General features: G+C 49.8%; 1 protein-coding gene across 5 annotated transcripts in view; it reads left to right on the top strand.

Moving 5' to 3' along the window:
- The first annotated feature begins 2,333 nt into the window (after nucleotides 1-2,333).
- The window catches only part of ITGB1BP2 (integrin subunit beta 1 binding protein 2), a 55,174-nt gene continuing 31,427 nt past the window's right edge, over nucleotides 2,334-26,080 (top strand). Inside the window, exons 1-11 of one of the 5 annotated variants that reach the window (XM_065557412.1) lie at nucleotides 2,431-2,789; nucleotides 7,280-7,329; nucleotides 7,553-7,609; nucleotides 10,162-10,310; nucleotides 10,443-10,561; nucleotides 10,851-10,909; nucleotides 11,953-12,023; nucleotides 12,481-12,583; nucleotides 15,246-15,365; nucleotides 19,724-19,795; nucleotides 21,631-21,693. In XM_065557412.1, coding sequence (XP_065413484.1) covers nucleotides 2,726-2,789; nucleotides 7,280-7,329; nucleotides 7,553-7,609; nucleotides 10,162-10,310; nucleotides 10,443-10,561; nucleotides 10,851-10,909; nucleotides 11,953-12,023; nucleotides 12,481-12,583; nucleotides 15,246-15,365; nucleotides 19,724-19,795; nucleotides 21,631-21,693 — 927 coding nt within the window. In that variant the 5' untranslated portion in view covers nucleotides 2,431-2,725. Of the gene's footprint in view, nucleotides 2,790-7,279; nucleotides 7,330-7,552; nucleotides 7,610-10,161; nucleotides 10,311-10,442; nucleotides 10,562-10,850; nucleotides 10,910-11,952; nucleotides 12,024-12,480; nucleotides 12,584-15,245; nucleotides 15,366-17,511; nucleotides 18,980-19,723; nucleotides 19,796-21,630; nucleotides 21,694-26,080 lie in introns of those variants that run through there. The other 4 variants (XM_065557413.1, XM_065557416.1, XM_065557415.1 and 1 more) reach the window with 4 other exon arrangements.

The raw sequence follows: 26,080 nt of genomic DNA on the forward strand, positions 1-26,080 counted from the left end.
CTGGGATTTTTCCAGGCTGCAGAGTTCCTTGCCTACACTGTGATATTCCCAGCAAGCGAGACTTTCTAAATTGTATCTGTGCTTTGCTTTGCTTCCTCTCTTGAGGCTGTGAACAGAGTAATTACCAGCAATCACCAGTCACCACACACATCTTTCTAAGCAAGCACATTTATTCTTAAGGTGAAAGCATTACAGAGAAAACAATAAAAAACCCTCACACATTCTAAATGCTCAACGGCGGTCCTCCGTCTCCAGCCGCAAGTTCTGGTGGGCATCAGTCCTTCAAAACCCACAGGGCTGCAAGTTCATGACTATCTCAAATTCTGAACCAGAACGACCAGCTGGGCAGTTCATCTGTTCCTTTATACAGCTTGGGCCTTTGATCTCTAATCTTCGGGAACAGGTAACCAGCAGTCAAAGACCCGCCCCTCAGGGCATAGCTTCAAAAGGCAGGGTTTGTGCATAACCAGAAGTGGGGAATTTGCATTAACCAACCCTCCCCCCGCCTTCCAGATACTCTACAGGAAACCCACTTAATGCTTATTGTCTATTCTTGTCCAAAAGTCCATTCTTGTCTGGCACATTTTCAGTGGTAGTCCTTTGAACTTGCAGGCCTCAGATCACATCTCCCCCATAGAGAGGTGCAATGGGGTGTGTACTCCACACAAGCCCTGAATGGATTAATCTGGGCCTGATTGAAGATGGAGCACAGCTGGGGAGGGGCTGGGTAGTGCTTATAAAGCCAGGAAATTTGCAGCAGAAAGGGGCTGCAGGGGGAGAGTCTTCAGTCACTCAGTGGGGTATAGAAGAGGTACGAAGTGGTCCGGGGGGGCAGCAAGGACTCTGAGGGACCCTTGGCTGCCAGCTAGTGGGTCCTGGGCTGCAACCCAGAGTAGAGGGTGGGCCTGGGTTCCCCTACCAACCGCTGAGGAAGGTGGGGTGAAACCCCATGAGGTAAGGGGTATAAAGAGCCCAGAGGCAGACAGAAGACCTGCTGTAAGGTCATTAGACGCTCTGTTACCCTGGGAGGGGTGGACAAAAGCATGATCTGTCCAGAGGGACAAGTTGTGGGGAGAGTAGGGTGACCAGATAGCAAGTGTGAAAAATCGGGACGGGGGTGGGGGGTAATAGGTGCCTATGTAAGAAAAAGCTCCAAAAATCGGGACTGTCCCTATAAAATCGGGACATCTGGTCACCCTAGGGGAGAGAGACCATTGTAGTGATAGAACAGCCATTAGCAGGGGGTGCCATGTGGGAAGACAGTTGCTATGCCATGCCTGGCCATGAGGCGGCACTCCTGCAGTAAGTGAACCCTTTACAAGAGGTTACATACAATCCTGGCCCACAATAATACATAAACTTTGCATTTAATACAATGACCCCCAAAGATACTTGCACTGAATTCAGTGAGGTTTCCCAAGCACATGCTGGACACTGCCGTCTCTATCACAGCACATTCCATCCAGGCTGGATTTCACTAGACCCTGTCTGAGGTGCTTTGCGAAAGGCCAGCTGGTGTCTTTGTACACTGACATCTGTGTATCTAGTAATAGCTGGCACCTTCCTCCCCCAGCCTCCGTAGTCATTGGAACAGCTGTGTCACTCAGGAGGCTCGACGCATGCGCTTGGGACCTTCTGGAATGTCTCTTCCCTTGGTTTGCTAGAAACCTTTGGTTCTTTCTGTAACGTTTGGATTATCTGAACCCTGCTCTGTCCTTGGCCAAATATTTCCATACACCAAGGTTGAGACTTAGAATCACTTGCTGGAAATATTCTTTTTCCTATTAGTAAAGTTCAGGATACTTAAATGTATTGCCTCATAACCCAGTCTCCTCCTTGTCACTGTGTAAGGAATTAAAAGTAGGGATATGATTAGAAAATATTAATGTAAAAGTAGCACCTGCCCAAGCCCCGTTCTAATACTGCCTGGCTACACACCTGGACTGGGACTGAAATTGTGCTTTAAGCATCATTTAAACTGTTTGTCTGCTAGTCTAAGGATGTTCCTCCACCCCCACACCAATGACACTGTACGTGTAATAAATAACATCAACCTTTGCTTACTGTTCACACTCACATAAATGGATGTGCTGGACTCCACAACAGATTCACTAGCTACATTCTTCTTAGGGATGGCGGCGGGGCAGGGAGAAGAACCCAGCTTGGTTTCCCAAAAGTCAGACTGAGCGGATCATTGGAAAAATTGTGCTGCTGCAAGATGAGTGATTGTGCAGTGGAGTCACTGATTAGGAGGACAAAGAAAGGCCTTTTGACTGAACATAACCTTGGCTGCAGCAGCTGCCTTCCTAGCACAGGGATTATGTCATTATTCACACCAGGGCATGGAAGTTTGTGGGCTTGCACTAGGGATAAATTTGGCTTCTGTCTTATTTTGTTCCTTTCCCCGCCTGCAGTTGCTGTGGGCCCTCCCCTCTCAGGAGGGGGGCAGGACAGAAATGTCTGCTCAGACAGTGACACTTGAAGCTGACAGACATGTCCAGCCAGCTCAGCTGCTGGGCCTGTGTGCCCATCTTTGGGTTGCTCTCTGATTGCCAGACCGCTCCTCTCTGGCTGTGCCTAAAGATAGAACCAGCCCATCTCTCCTTCCAGACTCTCTCTGCTGCAGGCTTTACAGAGCAGTGTAATTAATCAGCGCAGGGACAGGAAAGTGTGCACAGGCCCTTTGCACCACAGGGCAGGAGTTACAATTGTTCGAGCCTTGGAAATGGCTTTGCTGTGTTACAACAAGGGCTGTGGACAAAGATTTGATGCCGATAAGAACTATGAGGGTAAGTGGATTTGTTTTCCAGGAGTTAGTGAGCTGAGATTTGAGCTTTTTTCCTCAATCTTGTTACAACGTTTCCTTGCCCTTGTGTCAGGTAACAGAAGTTGAACTACTGGGATTTCCAGTGAGCCAGTTGCTCTAGCTGATTCCTCGACTCTTGGAAATGCCCATCTGAGTCAGCAGCATTCAGCTGCATGTGGAAAACCATGGCCAATTAGTAGATGGTGCCTGAAAATGTGGAAGGGGATGCAAATTCTGCCCATGAGTTGACACCAATCTGCACTGAATTGCATGGTAGGGTTAAGCTAACCTGGGGCCTTAGGCATGAAAATAAATTCAGCCCCCTTCCCCTATCCAATCCCCTGGAAGTATTTCATTGAGTTGGCAGCATTTTAATGTTTTTTCCAGGGCCAATTGTCTGAGTAAGCGAGGAGCCTAAGTGAGGGGTCTAGTGAAGTTCAGGTAAATGGAGGCAACTGGTGTCAATGAGAACTCCCTTCCAGACAGGTGTTGAATCGCTGAGGTCAGGGTCATTGCAGCTGTTGATGGAGTTCCAGGTACTCGGGGGCCCTAGGCTCTGCTCTTAGCTAGTCTGGGTTCTTCAAAGCCCAGAACAGTCTCTGGTTCCTGAGGTGCATGAGAACCAGGTAGGGCATTGACTGTCCAGTGGGCATCTGCAGGTGTCTGTCCCGAGCTGAGTATCTCATAGGGGCGTAAAATGCAAATCTGAGAAGTGCTACCCTGTGGACCAGACCTGGAAATAGAATCATAGAATATCAGGGTTGGAAGAGACCTCAGGAGGTCATCTAGTCCAACCCCCTGCTCAAAGCAGGACCAATTCCCAACTAAATCATCCCAGCCAGGGCTTTGTCAAGCTGGGCCTTAAAAAACTCTAAGGATGGAGATTCCACCACCTCCCTAGGTAACCCATTCCAGTGCTTCACCACCCTCCTAGTGAAATAGTGTTTCCTGATATCCAACCTGGAACCTCCCCCACTGCAACTTGAGACCATTGCTCCTTGTTCTGTCATCTGCCACCACTGAGAACAGCCGAGCTCCATCCTCTTTGGAACCCCCCGTCAGGTAGTTGAAGGCTGCTAGCAAATCCCCCCTCATTCTTCTCTTCTGGAGACTAAACAATCCCAGTTCCCTCAGCCTCTCCTCATAAGTCATGTGCTCCAGACCCCTAATCATTTTTGTTGCCCTCCGCTGGACTCTCGGCAATTTGTCCACATTCCTTCTGTAGTGGGGTGCCCAAAACTGGACACAATACTCCAGATGTGGCCTCTCCAGTGCCGAATAGAGGGGAAGAATCACTTCCCTTGATCTGCTGGCAATGCTCGTTCTAATAGGCCTCCTACTAATAGCCTGATTGGCCCAACCGCTTGAGCTAGGGAAAGGGGTAGCAGCAGGCACTGCTTCTCATTGCAATCTGACTCACTCCTGTAGACAGGGACCTGCTGCTCTGACAAGCACCACACTGACGGCTGGAGTAGGCTTCAAGAATGCACACTCTGTTCGGCAGAAGGGAAACTCAGTGCTCTTGTCCCAATAGTTCCTAGCCGGTCCACCACAGTGATCAAGGCAGGAGCGCTGGCTGTGTGGGAGCTCCAGTTACTCCGTTCCCAGCCTCGCCCAGGAGGAGACCCTGTAGGAAACAGGGCAGACGTACTGGCTGTGGATGCATGGGGGTTGCCCCAGCCACTTCAGTCGCAGCCTCTCCCAGCAGGGTGGCCATGACAGAATGCACCCCTGTGTCCACACCCTGCTCACTGTTGTAATAATCTTTGTATAGAGTGTGCCTTGTGAGGTACCATCTGAAAACTCATATTTGCTGGTCTGTATTGTCCTGATAAAATGTGTGAGGCAACATTGTCTGTGACATTATAAGATTCCCCTGTATGGTGATTTTAACATATGTTCCAAACTGAGGTTGGCAAACAGGTCTGTGTCAAACAAAGGATTGCGTGCTCTGCTTAATTTGCATTTAAGCAATAAACAGAGTCATCAAGCAGGAAGGGAAACAAAAGACGCTCCAACCAGTGAGGAAGAGCAGCAGGGAACATCCTTCCCTATAGGATCTCTATGTCAGGGGTGGCCAAACCGTGACTTGTGAGCTGCATGCGGCTCTTTTACCATTAAAGTGCGGCTCCTGGAGTTCCCCACAACATCCCCACTCTCTGCTTATCAGATTCGTGGGGGAGCTCAGGGCCTCTGCCTTGCAGTAGGGGAGTGGGGCAGGGGCTTCGGCCCAGCAGGGAGGGAGAAGTCTCAGGGCTTCAGCAGGAGCGGGGCTGAAACCAGAGCCCCAGCAGGCACCTCCAATGGGGGTGAAGCACTGAGTCCTGGCAGGTGTGCCCTGGCTCTCGAACTTCTGAAGATTGCCGTATGTGGCTCGGAGGGTCAGTAGGTTGGGCAACCTGCTCTCTGTCCTGAATTTCAGCTGGAAATGTTTTCAAGAGGGGGACTGACACTATAAAAATGAGGGATAAATACCTCAAAGAACACTCCCCCTGCTCTCTCCCTCTCTGTCCATTGATTCACCACATGAGAAGGGACAAAGGAAGCAGGGGTCCTGGCCGAAAAGTTTGGTCAACAAGACTGTTGAGAGGACGTGCTGAGAAAAACTTTGCTTTGAATTTAGTATAGTTTGTTAAGTTCAGCACGAATTGCATTTTATCTTTCTTTTTCTTGTAAATAATTTCTGACTTTTATGCCTCATTACCTGTATTCACTTAAAATCTCTTTGTGTAGTTAATAAACTTTTTACTGTTTTATCTAATCCAATGTGTTTAAATTGAAGTGTCTGAAGAACTATTTAAAATAATAAGATGGCATATAATTATCTTAAAAAATAGCAGACTTATCATATCTGTATTGTCCAGGAGAGCGTTGAGGATTACAGGACACCTATTTCTAGGGGAAAACCTAAGACGGGGGGTGTGCTGGGGTCACCCTGCAGTATAATCAAGGCTGGTAGAGCCATGGTGTGGCTGGCTGGCTGCAGCACACAGACATAGCTGGGAGTGACTTAGATGCTGGAGACTGTTTGTGAGTAGGCCAGACTGGAGGCTACAGCAGCACAGCCTGGCAAAGGGCACCCCAGGTTAGAGGACGGGGTGACACTGCTACTCGTTAGTCTGGATTGTACCTTGGTACTAGGTTTGTGCACAGCACTGGGATAGCACTGGTGGCTGGAAACAGTCACAGAGAGGTTACAGCTTGTTGTTTTCTGTTTGCTTATTTTGAATAAGGGAAATAGAAACAGTAAATCATAAAAATGAGTAGCAGCGACAGAACTTCAAAGCTAGAGCTGGCCAGATTGGAGAAAGAAGAGAGACAGAGAAAGTGAGCCAAAGAAAAGCAGGCATAAGAGCAGCGGCTGGAAGCTGACCATCGGTGAGCCATGGAGCTGCTCACCAGCAAGCCCTGGAAGGCTGTTTGTGAGTGCCCCAGGTGGGAGCTCCTACAGCAAGGCATCATAAAGCACCCAAGGTTACAGGGGAAGGGGTGACACAGCTACTCATTAGTCTGGATTGTGCCCCCGGGCATGTCACAGGGATGCTGTAGGGAGCAGGGCAGGAGCGCTGGCTGACCAATAGGGATTTGTGTCCTGAAGCGCTGACTCTGTTTTGAGAGATGGGGTCTAAATTAGCTGTTATCACTCAAGAAAGATCTTGGCGTCATTGTGGATAGTTCTCTGAAAACATCCACTCAATGTGCAGCGGCAGTCAAAAAAGCAAACAGAATGTTGGAAATCATTAAGAAAGGGATAGATAATAAGACAGAAAATATCATATTGCCTCTATATAAATCCATGGTACGCCCACACCTTGAATACTGCATGCAGATGTGGTTGCCCCATTTCAAAAAAGATCTATTGGACTTGGAAAAGGTTCAGGAAAGGGCAACAAATATCATTAGGGGTATGGAATGGCTTCCATATGAGAATAGATTAATAAGACTGGGACTTTTCAGCTTGGAAAAAAGATGACTACGTGGGGATATGATAGAGGTCTATAAAATCATGACTGGTGTGGAGAAAGTAAATAAGGAAGTATTATTTACTCATTCTCATAACAGAAGAACTAGGGGCCACCAAATGAAATTAATAGGCAGCAGGTTTAAAACAAACAAAAGGAAGTATTTTTTCACATAATGCACAGTCAACCTGTGGAACTCCTTGCCAGAGGATGTTGTAGAAGGCCAAGACTATAACAGGGTTCAAAAAAGAACTAGATAAATTCATGGAGGATAGGTCCATCAATGGATATTAGCCAGGATGGGCAGGCATGGTGTCGCTAGCCTCTGTTTGCCAGAAGCTGGGAATGGGCAACAGGTGATGGATCACTTGATGATTCTCTGTTCTGTTCATTCCTCTGGGGCACCTGGCATTGGCCACTGTTGGAAGGCAGGACACTGGGCTGGATGGACCTTTGATTTGACCCAGTCTGGCCATTCTTATGTTCTTATGTTCTTGTTTTTGGCTCATAGATTCCTGTGTGTACCACCCAGGTGTTCCCATATTCCATGATGCCCTAAAGGTGAGTGCAGCGGTAAAGGGACAGCTCTTGTCATAAGTTCAGAATCAGGTGCCAGAAACAGCTGCCTACGTGAGGTATGGGTGACAGTCCATGTGTATGGGTGACAGTCCATCCAGGACAAAGGGAGATCCAGGATATAGGGAAGTGTGTGTTTGATGTGGGGATTGAGAGGTCAGTATTCGTTTTCCGTACCTGACCATATACATCCTATTCTTGTGTCCAGGGCTGGTCTTGTTGCAAGAAACGAACCACAGACTTCTCCGAATTCCTCTCCATAAAGGTATGTAACCCACCCACCTCTACAGGCACTCCAGTCTCCACTGCTCCTAGACACACTTGGCCCCCAAAACAAAACAGCCGAACCCTCACCCTCGGGCTGCCTGACTGGTCTGTCCCAACTCTGTCCACTTCCCTGGCCAGATCCCTATCCACGGCTGGTCTGTCCCTGTCCCGTTCACTTCCCTGCCCAGATCTCTATCCCTGGCCAGTCTGTCCCTGCCCTGTCCACTTCCCTGGCCAGATTCCTATCCCCATCTGGTCCATCCCTGGCCAGATCCCTATATCTTGCTGGTCTGTCTCTGTCCCCTCCACTTCCCTGGCCAGATCCTTAGCCCTGCCTGGTCTGTCCCCACCCTGTCCATTTCCCCATCTCTGCCCTGGCCAGTCTGTTCCTCTCCCGGCTGGTTCCCTGTCTCCATCCAGCCTGTCTCCCCCCCATCCAATTCCCTGTCCACCATCTGGTCTATCCCATTCCCACCCAGCTCCCCTGGTTCCCCTACTCTAGTGGGAATTTTTCTCAGCCTAATGATGTTACTCATCTGAGTCCTAGATACTGGTTGATGGATATGGATCTGACTTTCTCTGCCTAGTCCTGCTTCTCAGTCTCTCACGGACTGCTCCTGGATGGCTTACCAGTCATATTTAAGATGGATGGAAAAAACCTTCCTTCCTTCCTTCCTAAATTCGCTCCACTTCCTCACTCACAACTCTCTTTTCTCTCACTCAAGCACTTAACTCGGGGGCTGTCTCTCACTCCTCCCATCACATCCAGGCCAAGCCCAAATCTTGCCATTTCTTCATTTGCAGCGTATCAAAAATCTCCCACCCATATCCGTCGCAGTAGCTAACACTCCTGCTCAGGCCCTGGGATCTCCGGTGTTGATTATTGCAATGTCTGCCTTTCTGGCTAACTGTTATGCACATTGCGCTTCACCAGCAAAGGACTGGTACACAAAAAGAAGAGCCAGAGGCCTCTCTGCAATGCTCCCCAGAGGTGCCCAGGGTTGTGAGGCACCTCACCACCACCTAGCCTCATCATGAGGAAGTCTTGTTTGTGCCTGATGTGGATCAGATCCTTGAAACCACCAGCCTCTGGCAGCACAATTAGAGCCTTCCAGGCCTCGGTCTCTCTGTTCAGGTAGCAACACACCAACTGCCAGATCCTTGGAGTGTTCCCTGTAGTGTCTAGCCCCCTCCACTGAACCCTCACAGGGCTACCAGGCCTGCAGTTCCTAAGGAACCGTACGCCAGCTTGTAAGACTCAACTCAGGTTCAGCACTTTGCTTAACATCACAGCACTGAGATCTAGTTATAATGAAAACAAGAATGTGTTTGTTGTCAGAGAACCAAGATTCATGTGATAGTGAGAATACTGGAAAAATGGGTTACGTACAAATCAAAATCATAACATGCTTTCTAGAGACTAAAACAAGTTATCCTCTGGTTTAACAGCTTGTCTCACCCATCGTTCTCACCAGCGTTTTCAGCCAAGCCTGGCTGAGACTCCTCTTTCACAAAGCAAACTGACTGTTCGTTTGCTGCCTCAGGGAAGGATGCTAGGGTGTCATTTTTTGTCCCCCAAATATTCTAGAGCAAATCTTTGACGTGCACCTCAAGATGGGGTCTCTCTTCTCCGATCCCTCTTCCCCGGCTGTTTGCTTCTTCCTGTTACTTTTCTCTCACTTCACAGTGCTTCATTAGCATTCGGTTCAGACTAGGGAGAGGTGACCTGCTGTGAACCATACAGTATTTAATTTAGGTCTAAACAGCCAGACACTTCTTGTCTGACAGAAACCGCTTTTTTACCTTTGCTAGTGGCCAGCCCTAGACACAGACATTAAGTACATAATTGCCAGTGTATATACGTAACTCCTTACACGGCATCTGTATGTGCCGTTTGTGATTAGATTGATGACCAGTGTGACGCTGGCTTTTCTTTGAGAGCTCAGACGACATTCTTTGGTGACCTAGATAGACTGTATGTCCCAGACCCAGGAGATCCTTGTCACCCAGGCAACCCTCTGTTCCCCTTGCCCATTGGCACTCAGAGGTTCCTGAGCCACCCCCTCCTGCTGCACTGTAGTGCTAGGCTGTTGGGATGCTTTTGGCACAACTTCCTGGCAGTTAATGCAGCTGGGCACAGCATGACGCTCTGCTCCCTTGGGCTGCTGAGGTTAGGGACTGTCCCCTGCATGGTGCCCCACACATTAGTGTACTTAGTGTCCTGGCTTTGTGGAGTTCGGGGGCAGCCTTTCCCTGCAGCATGGGACATGTGTCACTTACTGCTCTGGAGTAGAGTAAATGGTGGATTCTTTGTAACTTGACATCATTACATCACAAATTGAAGACGTCAGTAACTCAACCAGAGATTATGGGCCTCCTACAGGAGTGGGTGGGGGAGGTCTGTGGCCTGTGATGTGCAGGAGGTCAGACTAGATGATCACCCTGGTCCCTTCTGGCTGAAAGTCTGTGAGTCTACGGCCATAACCTACAAGCCCCTTGCGTGGGGAGGTCAAAAGGAGTGTTAGGCTTGTCTCTGGTCCCTCCCCTTAGGGCTGCATGAAGGGGTGTCACAGCATTGAGAAGCCCCCTGAGCCTTTCCGGCCAGAGGATACCTCAGACAAGCTGAAGGCCAAGCCAAGCACAGAACTCATTGTCCAAAGCCCCAAATCAGCTGAGAAGATGCAGCGTGAAAGGCCAAGGTGAGTCAGGCACTGGCCATGTAGATGGCCCTGCCCCTGCTTCCCTCTCAAGATGGGGCAGGGAAGGTTAATCTGAGTGTTGAGGGAAACAATGCTGTTTTTTGTTATGTTGGGTGTGGTTTTTCTTTCCAGCTCTGATGAGCCAAGACAGCCACTGCTGATTAAAGTGTCCAGGTCTCTGGAGCAGACCCTGGAGAAGCTGAAGCTGGCCTCCAAAAACCAATGCCCAGAGGGAGGTTCCTTGTGCAGGGGTGAGAAGATGGGGATGGGCCTGGCAGGGTAGTCTTGGGCTGTGCATTATGGGAAGCATGGAGGGTGCACTACTTAGAAGCAGGTATGTGTATCATGAAGAGGGATTGCAGGCCGTGGCAGGCTGTGGGGTTATATGCCAAGATGGAGCTGTGCACTGGGGGGCTATGGACTGGTATCCTGGTGAAGAATAATGTGGCTCATGGTCCTGGATGATGGGCGTGTGAGTGGAACCCCTGGGTGAATGTCTAAGCCTGATAAAGAGCTCTGTGCTATGTGTGTTGATTACAGCAGAGGCCATTCCGGATGTCAGACCTGGCACCACCTGTAAGAACTCAGGCTGTAAGGTGGTGAGTTGCACCCTTGGTTTTGTGTTCCAAAGTCCAGGTCAGGGTGTCCCAGGCTCTGGGGAATCAGATCTCGGAGCGTAGCTCTGTGGACACATGCTCCCTTCCCTGCTGATTCTGGTTCAGTGCCCTGCACTGGCAGAGACCAGCTTTCTGGGTTTGTTTGGCAACTGGGGGGAGAGGGTCTTCACGATCTCTCTAGTGCCCACCAAAAATAGTAAGTGTCAGCACCTGGGACTTACGACAGGAACATCTAGCTACATTTTCTTCAGCCACAGTGAAGGTTTCGGGTGGAATCTGCTGGCCCCACAGCAAAGTTGGCGTCCCCACTTCCGTCACCGAAATCCAACAGGCTTCCCAAAAAGCTCTTACTGCAGCCTCCACTGGCCAGGAGAGCAGGCTCCTGGAATGGTCTGCATGACAGACAGCAGTTCCATCACACCAGCATTGCACACTGATGGCTTGTGTAGGTGTGTAACCTTCCAACCCCAGAACCCTGGAGCAGGGGTGCTCGTCCCAGTGCAGCTGGGAAGCCTGTAACCATGGGGAGAAGGGAGGGGTTCAAGGGGCTGGAAGGAGGGAGGGATTAGGGTGAGTGGGATCCAGAAGGAAGTAGATTGAACGGTGTAGGGAGAGACTGAGAGGGCAAGGAGAAGGAGGGAGAGCACAGCACAGGGAGTGCCGGGCGGGAGAGGGAGGGGTAGCAAAACCAGCAGGGAGCAAACACACAATGTGGGGAAGCATGGAAATGGCAAGGAGGGAAAGGTGACGGGTGTGGGGACTGAGAATGGCTAATAGTGAGTGTATGTCTCTGTCCCTGTCCCCTTGGTATCTGAGCCTCCCATCCCATGCTGCAAGTGTTTGAGGGGAGAACTGGGGAAGGGGCAGTCAGTGAAGGGTCCTGAGGCTCCAGCCATGTCCTGCAGGACACTGCGGGGACCAGCTGCACTTTAAGCAAAGAATTCTCCTTCCCCTAAAGGTTCAGGTCAGGTTTCATTTTCATCAATATGCTGTGCTGATCATTGCCACTGCCTCTTCCCCGGCAGATCTACAAGGGGGCAGAGAATGAGACAGAGGCTTGTATTTTCCACCCCGGAGTTCCTGTCTTCCATGAGGGGTAAGCAACATCCTTTGGAACCAGGAGAATTTTATCCCCATACTTGTAAAAACTGCCTGCCTGCCTTGGACCCTGACTCCGCTCTTCAGTGGCAGACCAGTCAGCAGCACAGCAAGCTTTCCCACAAGGAGAGACGCTCACCCTGGGGAGGCCCACTCAGTCCGCAGCTCCTCCAACTAGATGGCCAGTTGTGTTGGTTATTTTTATCCTGTGGCCATGTGACACCCCAGCTCATGTCACACAGACAGGCTAGCAGATGGCCACATCTCTTAGTCCCTCTGAGTTTGTTCAGACTGGAGCTGTCAGTCCCAGATCCCCCATGCTCAGCATCTTGAGTGCCCCAGGTCTCCCTGTCTCCACCTAGCTCTACCCCTAAACCCCTAGAGCTCCCATCTTCCTTGGACTCGTGTCCCTTTCTGGCATTCCTAAATTAATTTGTTTCTTGCTCTTTCCCCAGTATGAAGTACTGGAGTTGCTGTGGCATTAAAACTACAGACTTCAGTGTGTTTCTGGAGCAAGAGGGCTGCAGCACTGGAAAACACAGCTGGATAAAGAAGGAGGTATGCCACTGCGGCAAGGCTTAGAGCAGTGAGCAGACAGCAAAGGAATCCTGAACTGTCACTGCTCCCCGCTCTGTGCTGGTAACTGTGGCATCTGCTTGTCACTGGGGCATGACAGGCCAAATGGATTCTTAAAATATCACATGCAAAAAATATTATGGCTGAAACCATTGTAATTCTGAGGCCTTGAATGTGCATTACCCGAGTCTCCTTTCCTGATCACACAGCACAGGCAGAAACACAAATGCCTGCATTGGAGCATCAGGGTGCTAGGCAAAGGGGCAGAGTAGGCATGAGAGCCAAATCCTGTTAGTGCTGTTTACGCAAATAATCCCTCCTTGTAGGGAGAGTGGGACTGGGCCAGGACTGCTCACTGTGTCCCTTCTGTAAAGGGCTAGTGCAGACCCAGGATGGAGAGAAATTAATGTCCTCTCCATTTTAGTCTGTCATTTGCTGAATAATGTGTCACTTTGCCCAGTGGCAAGGACTCCAACAATATTTATACAGCACAGGGCTTTGAAGAGGGAAACCACCATACAGGTGTTATTAGGCTTTGTATGATCGCATGGGATAAGCCATACTGTAGTGCCTATGAAGAATGGGGCTGCATGACAGTCTGTGAGAGCCTTAACTGCATTTCTGGCATTTAGTGATTGCAGCCCTTCACCACATGCTGCCTTCAGTCACATAGGCTTGTGCATATAACTTTCTTGAGCGTTTTTTTTAAACTGAGGATAAATTAAAACATATTTAAAAATGTATTTGAATCTCTGATCCTTTTTCAAACTTTTCTTAAACTTTTCCCTCTTGTCTGAGACCAGGTCTGAGCAGCTTAGCTCAGAAGGCAGGTGTTTCAAACCACTAGCGATAGATGCATAAAAAGAAATGCTATCTCAGCCAAACCTAATGGAAATGAGCTAAAAAGTCAGGGCATGGTAGCAAAACTAAATACACATGACACAGGCAGTGCAGAATATGAACAGTCTCCCCAGGGGTGACCCTCCAAGGGAGGCTAAATCAATTTCAACAGGCAAGGGGACTGGGGAAGCTGCACCCAAAGTTTGAAGGCACTTCCAAGCTAACACAGAGTCTGCTCTTCCTGTCAGCAAGTGCAAAGGGGTCCCCATGCCCACCTGGATTTTTCCCTTGAAGGTTTGCAGTTCAGGACTGACCAGACCCAGCCCTGCTTAGCTGTTTAAAAAAAAACACGAGAGAGGACAAAATCAGGCCAGCACAAGCCTTCCCTTTGAAATATCCTGCTATTACTTCTTAACATACACCCCTCTGATTGCTACAGGGTAGTCATCTTCACTGGCACGGCTGGTTATTACTCCGCCCATTTCTAAAGCAGGCAGCAACACAGAACTGGGACATTATTACAGAATTGTGTCTGGTGCAACTGGTATAACACGAGATACATAACTGTCATTTCCCCTAATTGAACGTTGCTCTCCTTGCATGGCTACTGCATAGCTTCCTTTAGATGGGGCAGGCTGAAAGTGCAGCCCTTGGTTTTAACACCTTAGAAACCACTGGTGGGTGACAAATAAAAAAGTTAAGCAGGGTTAGTTAGCAAGAGCGGGGCACTGAGCCCAGCTACCCAGAGTGCCAAGGCCTTGCTGCTTAGATGGGCTGGTGGGTAAGTATAAGCAGCAGTGGGCGAGAGAGGAAGGTCTCTTGGCCCAAGCCTCTGCTCCCCTCCCCTCTCTGGAGATTAGTGTCCCCTGTGACTAGGAGAGAGAGATCAGCTAGCCCAGTGTCTGCACTGTCAAAGGGAAAGGTTGAGCAGGAAACATTTCTCTGGCTGTAACAGTTTGCGTGTGGAAGACTCTGGCTGAGGTACAGAACAGGTTAAGAGGAACGTTTAAAACAATTGAATTGGATGTAGCATTTATGGGCCTGTTCATCTTCAAACCTTTCCTAGACAGGCAGTCTCACACTGACCTGGACTGTGCGTGAGAATCACACAGGCAGCTGAACTTCTGAATGCAGGAAAAGCCTCTCAAAATTTTCCTAGCACCAAACATTTCTGTGTTACATACTTGCCAGTGCCAGTGTCAGTCTGGGTTGAATTACACTTGCTCCCTAAGATGGCTTTGTTCAGAAGTGTCGCCCCCAAAGCATTCCAGCTCTGGGGTGATGAGTGCCAGTCTAAGGTCTGAGAGAGAGAGAGAGAATTCTCCAACCAAGTTCACAGCTGGAAACAGAGGTTTAGTTTTAGAGGAAGGACCAGCACTGATTGGAAGACTGAATTGTGTACCTTGAAAACCAGGCCTGTCTGATTCCCTGGGGAATCACTGTGGGGCTTGGGAAAACCTGGTGAGGATCTTGCTGTGGAACAGGAGGAGGATGGATATTAAAAGTGATGTAATTGCTTTGGTGACCCTGCCTCCTGCACACAATGGTGAGACCCTCTTTAGTCTCATTGGGCTGCAGACTGGGTTGGAAATAGCTTTAGTCTAAATGTAAAGAACCCAGTGTTACATTTGACGTGCTGGGCCAGCTTGGCCTCTAGGGCTATGCTGGGACTCTAGCCTTTAGTTAACACATCAGCCAGGAGGAACGGTGCAGGGCTCCTTGGCTAGATCTGTTTTTTCTGCAATGGGGGACGAGATGTGTGTGCTGGAGGCTGGCCTCAGTAACAGGCTCCTTTTCTCACCAGGATAAGAAGTTGGTGTCTTGTCGACAAGACTGGCATCAAACCAGCAGCCAAGTGGTGGTGACAATTTATGCCAAGAATCCTCTGCCAGCACTCAGCTCTGTGACGGCCAGTCGCACTGTGGTATGTGGGGTCCAGGGCTAACAGACCTAGAAATGCAAAATGCTGTCCTGCTGCGTACTAGTCTTCGAGGCCTGTGCAGGCTGTCAAAGCCAGCCAGTGCCCTTTGTATGGATGCTAATGCTTTCCAGAACAGTCGCTTAAACACCCCACTTCTAATATAGACTCTTAGGGTAGACCTTGTGCTCCTGAGAAGGAAAATGCAATTCCCCTTGGCTTGGTCCATCTCTCTCTTCCTTCTACTATCTGCTGCAGGGAGTTGCCATCTGTCTCTGTTTTTGTGGGATAACCCTGATATGAATAGGACTACCCTGCTTCCTGCTGAAGGGGTGAGACAACATCTCAGGCTGATAGTGTTCTATCTGTTAGCTGCCTTAGAGATACTGTTGCTCAGAATATTACTGCCCTGGCTGAGGAGTGGCTGGGCAGCAGAGGATTGCCTTTGTTAATTTCTGTGGTGTAGGTTCCCCTGAGGGCTGTCCTTTATGGAGCTGCAGCCACAGGGAGCAGTTTTGTCACTGTCTCTCACTGTGCAAATGAAGCTGTGTAGTGGCCAGTGCCAGGTGCTTCAGAGGGAATGAACGGAACAGGGCAGTTTTGGGTGATCCATCCCCTGTCGTCCGGTCCCAGCTCCTGGCAAAGAGAGGCCTGTACTCGCAGTTGTTCAAGGTCACAAAAGTCCAGCTCACCCTGTTACATTAAATTGTTTACCAAAGTTAGCAAAAGTTGGAGACAAATAGACTGCTACAAACTGAACTGTTTGCATCAAAAACAATCAGTGCTGAGGGCTCCTGGTAAAGTCATGGGTTGGTATGATGGGTTAAAAGATTCTAGAAAGGGAAGAAATGCTTATAATTAAAAATTTTCAAAATATGTTTTGATTGGTTAATGTTAATAGGATGAGGTTGCCCCCCCTTCTTGAATATTGTTTAACGGGGGAAGAGGAGAGGGGTCATTGAACTGGGAACAGAGATGGACTCGAAAGACACCTGGAGCAAGTGTGAGGTGCCTTTTATTTGATTTATTTTTATATTTATAACTAAACCCTGGCAATATTTATTGAGTAGGGTCCTGGAATCTAAGTAGTTCTGCGGCTCCTCCTTGCACAGACTAAGGGTATGTCTACACTACGAAATTAGGTCGAATTTATAGAAGCCAGTTTTATAGAAATCGGTTGTATACAGCCGATTGTGTGTGTCCCCACATAAAATGCTCTAAGGGCATGAAGTCGGCGGACCGCATCCACAGTACCGAGGCTAGCGTCGACTTCCGGAGCGTTGCACTGTGGGTAGCTATCCCACAGTTCCCGCAGTCTCCGCCGCCCATTGGAATTCTGGGTTGAGATCCCAATGCCTGAATGATGCAAAACAGTGTCGTGGGGGGTTCTGGGTACATGTCGTCAGGCACCTCCCCCTCCATCAGAGCAACGGCAGACAATCGATTTGCGCCTTTTTACCTGGGTTACCTGTGCAGACAACATACCACGGCAAGCATGGAGCCCGCTCAGCTCAGCTCAGCTCACTGTCACCATATGTCCTCTGGGTGCCGGCAGACATGGTACTGCATTGCTACACAGCAGCAGCTAATTGCCTTTTGGTAGTAGACGGTGCAGTATGACCTTCATCGGTGATCTGGGTGCTGGCAGACGTGGGGCTGCATTGCACACAACAGCAGCCCCTTGCCTTTTGGTAGAAGATGGTATATTACGACTGATATCCGTCGTCATCGTACTGCAGTGGCTGTCAATCATGGGCACCTGGGCAGTCTCGACGATGATGGCTATCGGTTGTAGTATGCTATTTTCTGCCAAGCGCCCAGTATTTTCTGCCAAGCACCCAGAAGATGCCGAGGGCTATCAGTCATGCTGCACCGTCGTCTGCCAGCTTAAGATGTAAAAAATAGATTTGTCCTGTATTCATTTGCTTCCCCCTCCCTCCGTGAAATCAACGGCCTGCTAAACCCAGGGTTTTGAGTTCAATCTTTGGGGGGGGGGGGCATTCTATGTGACAGTTGTTTGTGTTTCTCCCTGATGCACAGCCACCTTTGTTGATTTTAATTCCTTGTACCTGTACGCCATGTCGTCACTCGCCCCTCCCTCCCTCCTTCCCTCCCTCCGTCCGTCAGATACTAGTTTCGCGCCTTTTTTCAGACCAGACGCCATAGCACTGGGATCCTGGAGCCCGCTCAGATCACCGCGGCAATTATGAGCACTATGAACACCACGCGTATTGTCCTGGAGTATATGCAGAGCCAGGACATGCCAAAGCAAAACCAGGACCAGCCGAAGAGGCGATTGCAGCGCGGCGACGAGAGTGATGAGGACATTGATATGGACATAGACCTCTCACAAAGTACAGGCCCCAGCAATGTGCAAATCATGGTGTTACTGGGGCAGGTTCATGCCGTGGAACGCCGATTCTGGGCCCGGGAAACAAGCACAGACTGGTGGGACCGCATCGTGCTGCAGGTGTGGGATGATTCCCAGTGGCTGTGAAACTTTCACGTGCGTAAGGGCACTTTCATGGAACTTTGTGACTTGCTTTCCCCTGCCCTGAAGCGCCAGAATACCAGGATGAGAGCAGCCCTCACAGTTGAGAAGCGAGTGGCGATAGCCCTGTAGAAGCTTGCAACGCCAGACAGCTACCGGTCAGTCGGGAATCAATTTGGAGTGGGCAAATCTACTGTGGGGGCTACAGTGATCCAAGTTGCCAGGGCAATGAAAGACCTGGTGATATCAAGGGTAGTGACTCTGGGAAACGTGCAGGCCATAGTGGATGGCTTTGCTGCAATGGGATTCCCAAACTATGGTGGGGCTATAGGCGGAACCCATATCCCTATCTTGGCACCGGAGCACCAAGCCACCGAGTACATAAACCGCAAGGGGTACTTTTCAATGCTGCTGCAAGCCCTGGTGGATCACAAGGGACGTTTCACCAACATCAACGTGGGATGGCCGGGAAAGGTACATGATGCTCGCGTCTTCAGGCACTCTGGTCTGTTTCGAAAGCTGGAGGAAGGGACTTTCTTCCTGGACCAGAAAATAACCGTTGGGGATGTTGAAATGCCTATAGTTATCCTTGGGGACCCAGCCTACCCCTTAATGCCATGGCTCACGATGCCGTACACAGGCAGCCTGGACAGTAGTCGGGACCTATTCAACTACAGGCTGAGCAAGTGCCGAATGGTGGTGGAATGTGTATTTGGACGTTTAAAAGCGCGCTGGCGCAGCTTACTGACTCGCTCAGACCTCAGCGAAAAGAATATCCCCATTGTTATTGCTGCTTGCTGTGCGCTCCACAATATCTGTGAGAGTAAGGGGGAGACATCTATGGCGGGGTGGGAGGTTGAGGCACATCGCCTGGCCGCTGATTACACGCAGCCAGACACCAGGGAGGTTAGAAGAGCACAGCAGGGCGTGGTGCGCATCAGAGAAGCTTTGAAAACGAGTTTTGTGACTGGCCAGGCTACGGTGTGAAACTTCTGTTTGTTTCTCCTTGATGAACCCTCCGCCCCACCCCCCCACCCAGTTCACTCTACTTCCCTGTAAACCAAAAACCCCACCCTCCCCTCCCCCTTCGAGCACCGCTTGCAGAGGCAATAAAGTCATTGTTACTTCACATTCATGCATTCTTTATTAATTCATCACACAACTAGGGGGATAATTGCCAAGGTAGCCCGGGATGGGTGGGGGAGGAGGGAAGGAAAAGGACACACTGCAGTTTAAAACTTTAACTCTTATTGAAGGCCAGCCTTCTGATGCTCGGGCAATCATCTGGGGTGGAGTGACTGGGTGGCCGGAGGCCCCCCCACCGCGTCTGGGTGAGGAGGCCATGGAAGTTGGGGAGGAGGGCTGTTGGTTACACAGGGGCTGTAGCAGCGGTCTCTGCTCCTGCTGCCTTTCCTGCAGCTCAACCATACGCTGGAGCATATCAGTTTGATGCTCCAGCAGCCGGAGCATCGACTCTTGCCTTCTGTCTGCAAGCTGACGCCACCTATCATCTTCAGCCCACCACTTGCTCTGTTCATCCCGCGATTCAGCCCGCCACCTCTCCTCTCGTTCATACTGTGCTTTTCTGTAGTCTGACATTGACTGCCTCCACACATTCTGCTGTGCTCTTTCAGCGTGGGAGGACATCTGGAGCTCCGTGAACATGTCATCCCGAGTCCGCCGTTTTCTCCTTCTAATCTTCACTAGCCTCTGTGAAGGAGAAACATTTGCAGCTGGTGGAGAAGGGAGAGGCGGTTAAAAAAGACACATTTTAGAGAACAATGGGTACACTCTTTCACGTTAAATTTTGCTGTTCACATTACACAGCACATGTGCTTTCGTTACAAGGTCGCATTTTTCCTCTTATATTGAGGGCCTGCTGGTTTGGTGTGAGAGATCACTCACGCAGTGCCAGGCAACAGATTTCAGCTTGCAGGCAGCCATGGTAAGCCACAGTCTTTTGGCTTTTTTCACCTTCTTAACATGTGGGAATGGTTTCAAACAGTAGCACCCTCATTTCCCATACCAAGCACCCGTTGGGTTGGCCATTTAAAATGGGTTTGCAATGTAAAAGGAGGGGCTGCAGTTCCCGGGTTAACATGCAGCACAAACCCAACTAACCCCCCTCCCCCTCCACACCCAATTCTCTGGGATGATCACTTCACCCCTCCCCCCCACTGCGTGGCTAACAGCAGGGAACATTTCTGTTCAGCCGAGCAGGAACGGGCACCTCTGAATGTCCCCTTAATAAAATCACCCCATTTCAACCAGGTGACCGTGAATGATATCACTCTCCTGAGGATAACAAAGAGCGATAAGGAATGGATGTTGTCTGCATGCCAGCAAACACTGGGACCATACGCTGCCATGCTTTGTTATGCAATGATTCCAGACTACGTGCTACTGGCCTGGCGTGGTAAAGTGTCCTACCATGGCGGACGGGATAAGGCAGCCCTCCCCAGAAACCTTTTGCAAAGGCTTTGGGAGTACATGAAGGAGAGCTTTCTGGAGATGTCCCTGGAGGATTTCCGCTCCATCCCCATACACGTTAACAGACTTTTCCAGTAGTTGTACTGGCCAAGATTGCCAGGGCAAATTAATCATTAATCATTAAACATGCTTGCTTTTAAACCATGTGTAATATTTACAAAGGTCCCCTGTGTGCCCTCAGGGTCTGGGAGCATGCCTTGGGTGAGTTCGGGGGTTACTGGCTTCAGGTCCAGGGTGATAAACATATCCTGGCTGTTGGGAAAACCGGTTTCTCCGCTTCCTTGCTGCTGTGAGCTATCTACATTATCTTTATCCTCCTCTTCCTCGTACCCCGTACCCCGAACCCTCTTCCCTGTGTGTCCTCTCAGCTAGTTTCCACATGAGCAGTACTGTTTTGTAAGTCCTCTGTTAGTAGTGGGGAGTCTGTTAGTGAAGCTGAAGGTTTAACCCTGGCCACCCTGAATCAGCACAAAAATCTGGCACCTTGGGGATTAGCACCTTGGCATCTCTAAAATCTCCTGAAGGCTTCAGATCTCACTTACTTTAGATTTTGGCTGCCGAAAGGTGGAGGGAGCAAAGTTAATTTGCAGTTCCTAGGTGTGGCAAGGAAAGAAATTCTTCATTTAACTGCCACATCAGCTCTAATTATGGTCTTGGCTTTGGGTGGCTTGTTAATTCATTATTATTACAATTCCTCCACAAAGGTCTTTGATAACTTTGAGTTAAGAGCATTAGGCTCTATATCCCACTGCTGCAATCTGTAACTAACAAGACAATAAGCAATTACATAATTCAGCATCTGTATAATTATTGGTTCCCCTTCTCAGCCTCACCTCCTTCTGCAGAACACACAAATGGGGGTTAGATGCTGCAGGGCCTGGAGCTGAGGATGAGGAGTTTGACTTTGCCCATAAAGCTTCAGGATAGGCAGGAGATGGATTATCAGATCATTACTACAGAGGCCTGAAATGGGCGGGGGCTGTCGTGCGGGGACACAAACACCACAGTATCAGGCTGATTAGTCTCAGTACTTAGTCCTGCCTCAGTGCAGGGGAATGGACTAGATGATCTATTGAGGTTCCTTCCAGTCTACACTTCTATGATTCTGTGCAGCTACACTAGCCCAAAAGGCAGGTCCTAGAGGTGACACCTTTCCCTTGCTGTGTGGCTTTGATGCTCACTCACTCACCAGCTCTGCAGAGTTGGTCCTTCTGTACTTGCTAAGAGACTTCTTTCTTTCTTTCTTTCTTTCTTTCTTTCTTTCTTTCTTTCTTTCTTTCTTTCTTTCAGATTGATGTCCATATCATGTTCGAAGGTGACAAGGTTTTCCAGGCAAAGCTGGATCTCTGGGGGGTAAGATTTCTGTTTATCTTGGTTCCCTTATTCCAGCAAGCTGTGGATGGAAAGGGACTGGAAGCTGGGCTCAGGTGCCAAGATGTAAATTAACAGATCCCAAGGCCAGAAGGGACTGTTGTGATCATCTAGTTCAGTGGCTCTCAAACTTTTGTACTGGTGACCCCTTTCAAATAGCAAGCCACTGAGTGTGGCCCCCCCTTATAAATTAAACACTTTTTTATATATTTAACACCATTATAAATGCTGGAGGCAAAGAGGGGTTTAGGGTGGAGGCTGGCAGCTCATGACCCCCCATGTAATAACCTCGCGACCCCCTGAGGGGTCTCAACCCCCAGTTTGAGAACCCCTGATCTAGTTTGACCTCCTGTGTAACACAGGCCATAGAACTGCCACAAGATAATTCCTAGAGCAGCGCTTTTAGAAAAACATCCAATCTTGATTTAAACGTAGCCTGTGATGGAGAAGCCACCATGATCCTTGCCATGACTCCATGCACCTGAAGAAGTGAGGTTTTTTACCCACGAAAGCTGATGACCAAATAAATCTGTTAGTCTTTAAGGTGCCACCAGACTCCTTGTTGTTTTCATGATCCTTGGTAAATTGTTCCAACTGTTAATTGCCTTCACTGTTAAAAATTCACACCTTACTTACAGTCTGAATGAATCTCGCTGCAACTTGCAGCCCTGGGAGCCTGTCAGACCTTTGTCTGCTGGACTGATGAGCTCATTAACAAATATGTGGATGCTTATGTAACTCACACACCTCCTGGGTGTGGTGTTCTGTCCTGTCTAGTAGCCTCAAGACCACTTAGGCCTTGGCTACACTTGCAGATGTACAGCGCTGTGAGTTAAACCTGACTTTGTGCAGCTGAGTAGGGAAAGCGCTGCAGTCTGTCCACACTGACAGCTGCCCAGCGCACTGTTGTGGGCACATTTGTGGCAATTGCAGCGCTATTGGGAGCGGTGCATTATGGGCAGCTATCCCACAGAGCACCTTTTCCCATTCTGGCGCCGTGGGTTGTGGGAAGAGGGCGTGGGTGCGGGGCATTCTGGGTCCTGTCCCAACGCCCCGTGATGCATCGCTTCGCATCCCAGAAATCCCTTTGTTTCCGTTCACCTTTGGTACCATCTTTCAACGGTTTCTGCGCAGCGCGATCTGTCTGTGGGAAATGGAGCCCGAACTGCTGAGGTGTATGCTGACTTATCTCGCCAGCATGTCACGTTTGGTTGTCGAACTATTCCTTAAGATCCAAAGTGACAGTGAGAGTGAGGAGTCCGACGATTCTATCGAGCCGCGTAACGCGTATGACACGAAATTGCTTGTGGCATTGACGGACATGCTCAGCACCGTGGAATGCCGCTTTTGGGCTCGGGAAACAAGCACCGAGTGGTGGGATCACATCGTCATGGAAGTCTGGGATGACGAGCAGTGGCTGCAGAACTTTCGGATGAGAAAAGCCACTTTTATGGGACTGTGTGAGGAGCTTGCCCCCACCCTGCGGCGCAAGGACACGAGATTGAGAGCTGCCCTGCCAGTGGAGAAGCAGGTGGCTATTGCAATCTGGAAGCTGGCAACTCCAGACAGCTACCGGTCAGTCACAAACCAGTTTGGAGTGGGAAAGTCGACCATTGGAATCGTGTTGATGCAAGTTTGCAAGGCCATTAATTGCATCCTACTCAGAAGAACCGTGACTCTGGGTAACGTGCAGGAAATAGTGAATGGCTTTGCACAAATGGGGTTCCCTAACTGTGGAGGGGCGATAGATGGGATGCACATTCCTATTCTGGCACCACCCCACCTAGGATCCAAGTACGTTAATCGGAAGGGGTATTTCTCTATGGTTCTCCAGGCGCTTGTGGATCACTGTGGGCGTTTCATTGACATTAACACAGGCTGGCCTGGAAAGGTGCATGACGCACGCATCTTTCGGAACACTTGGCTGTTCAGGAAGATGCAGGCCGGGACTTTTTCCCCAGAGCGGAAGATCACGGTAGGGGAAGTTGAAATGCCTATTGTGATCCTTGGAGATCCCACTTACCTGTTAATGCTGTGGCTCATGAAACCCTACACAGGGAGCCTTGACGGCAGCAAGGAACGGTTCAACTACAGGCTGAGCCGGTGCCGAATGACTGTGGAGTGTGCCTTTGGCCATTTAAAGGGCCGCTGGAAATCTCTGTATGGGAAGCTGGACTTGGCCGAAAACAGCATCCCTGCGGTTATATCCGCGTGCTGTGCCCTCCATAATATTTGTGAAGGGAAGGGTGAAAGCTTCACTCAGGCCTGGACCTCTGAGGTTCAACACCTGGAGGCTGAATTTGCACAGCCAGAGAGCAGGGCTATTACAGGGGTCCAGCGCGGGGCTGCAAGGATTAGGGATGCCTTGAGGGAGCAATTTGAGGCTGAAAACCAGCAGTGATATCTGGTGCCCTGCATGGGAGTGAAGTGCAGTAGTTCCAATCTTTAGGAATCAGTGTCTGCTAAGCAGACAAGCAGACTTGCAGTGCCTGTTTATTTCCTGGGCTAAGGAGTCTTTTACTTTATGCAATAATAAAGAATGTTTTCAAAGCCAAAGAATCCATTTATTGAAAAGAAAAAAAAATTATTTATTGAAAAGAAACAAGGGGGTGGAGTGGGGAACAGTGCAATCACAGATTCGCGTATGTCCTGTCTGGTGTGCTGTGCAGTGAGTGCTGCACTTCAGGACAGCTATACTGCATGGTGATGGGGGTTGAGTGCAGAGGCTAAGGGTTGTGGTTTTCAGGGCTGGGTGGTGAAGATACTGGGGTGCAGGTGGGTGGGAGCGAGGGGTTTGGGGGATGGGAGGGGGATCAGGGCTGAGGCAGAGGGTTGGGGCACTGGAGGGGGGTCAGGGGTGCAGGCTCCGGGCAGCATTTACTTCAAGCAGCTCCCAGAAGCAGTAGCATGTCCCCCTCTGGCTCCTACACAGAGGCGTGGCCAGGCGGCTCTGCGCACAGCCCCGTCCGCAGGCGCCGCTCCTGGGGCTCCCTTTGGCCACGGTTGCTGGCCAATGGAAGCTGCGAGGGCAGCGCTTGAGGCGGGGGAAGCATGCAGAGACCCCTGGCTGCTCCTATGCTTAGGAGTTGGAGAGGGGACATGCTGCTGCTTCTGGGAGCCATGGGAAGCCATAGCACACATGGAGTGGGATAAGCCCCAGAGCCTGCTCACCGGCAGGGGCTCAAAGGCCAGATTAAAACGTCTGAAGGGCCGGATGCAGCCCCCGGACCATAGTTTGTCCACCCCTGATGTAGAGGAAGGAATAATACTTTCATTCCCTTGGAGCATTTCCTATCCCTACCCTTCACTCCATCCTCCTGTAGCATCTCCTCCCTGACCTTTTTTGCCTGTAACTATAGTTCCTCTTGTTTTGCTGTACTTGTGGCACCTTAGAGACTAACAAATTTATTAGAGCATAAGCTTTCGTGGACTACAGCCCACTTCTTCGGATACTCTGAAACTTGTTTTGCTGTGTCTCTCCTCAGCTGTGTGCCACATTTCTGCACCACAGCATCCTGGGGCACCCAGGAGGGACTCCTATCTCTCTGCATGGCACCCTGGAGGCCCCTAATCCCTGTAAATGGAATCCAGTTGGTTCGGCACATCACTGCAATGCAGTCATTGCCCTCCCTGACTTTACCCAGGATCCCTCTCTTCTAGGAGCTGAGAAGAGCACTGGCTTTGCTGTAGTGAAGGCTCAAGTGTTCTGGGTAGTTTATCTCAGTTGCTACTTGTGCTTTCCATTCGCTCTCCCTTGGTAACCTTCCACCTTTTCCTGTGCGGATGACTTAAGGCTCATGGTGATCAGCCCCCCCTCCCCCCCCCCCAATGGAGCATCAGAAAATCCTTGAGGAATATGATTGCTCTCTTTAAATATATCAGAGGGATAAATATAAGGGAGGGAGAGGAATTATTCCAGCTTAGTACTAATGTGGACACAAGAACGAATGGATATAAATTGGCCGTGGGGAAGTTCAGGCTTGAAATTAGACGAAGGTTTCTGACCGTCAGAGGGGTGAAATATTGGAACGGCCTTCCGAGGGAAACGGTGGGGGCGAGGGACCTGTTTGGTTTTAAGATTAAGTTAGATAAGTTTATGGAGGGAATGGTTTAATGGTAAAACATATTAGCCAAGGAATACCAAGCAATGGCAGGTAAATAGTATAATGGCTAACAGGGGTCAGGCTGGAGACTCTTGCCTACATGCTCGGGGTCTTACTGATCGCCATATTTGGGGTCGGGAAGGAATTTTCCTCCAGGGTAGATTGGCAGAGGCCCTGGAGGTTTTTCGCCTTCCTCCGCAGCATGGGGCAGGGATCGCTAGCAGGAGGGTTCTCTGCCAATTGAAGTCACTAAAACACAGGATTTG

This window comes from Chrysemys picta, chromosome 9 (assembly GCF_011386835.1).
Source record: "Chrysemys picta bellii isolate R12L10 chromosome 9, ASM1138683v2, whole genome shotgun sequence".
Taxonomy (NCBI): Eukaryota; Metazoa; Chordata; order Testudines; family Emydidae; genus Chrysemys; species Chrysemys picta.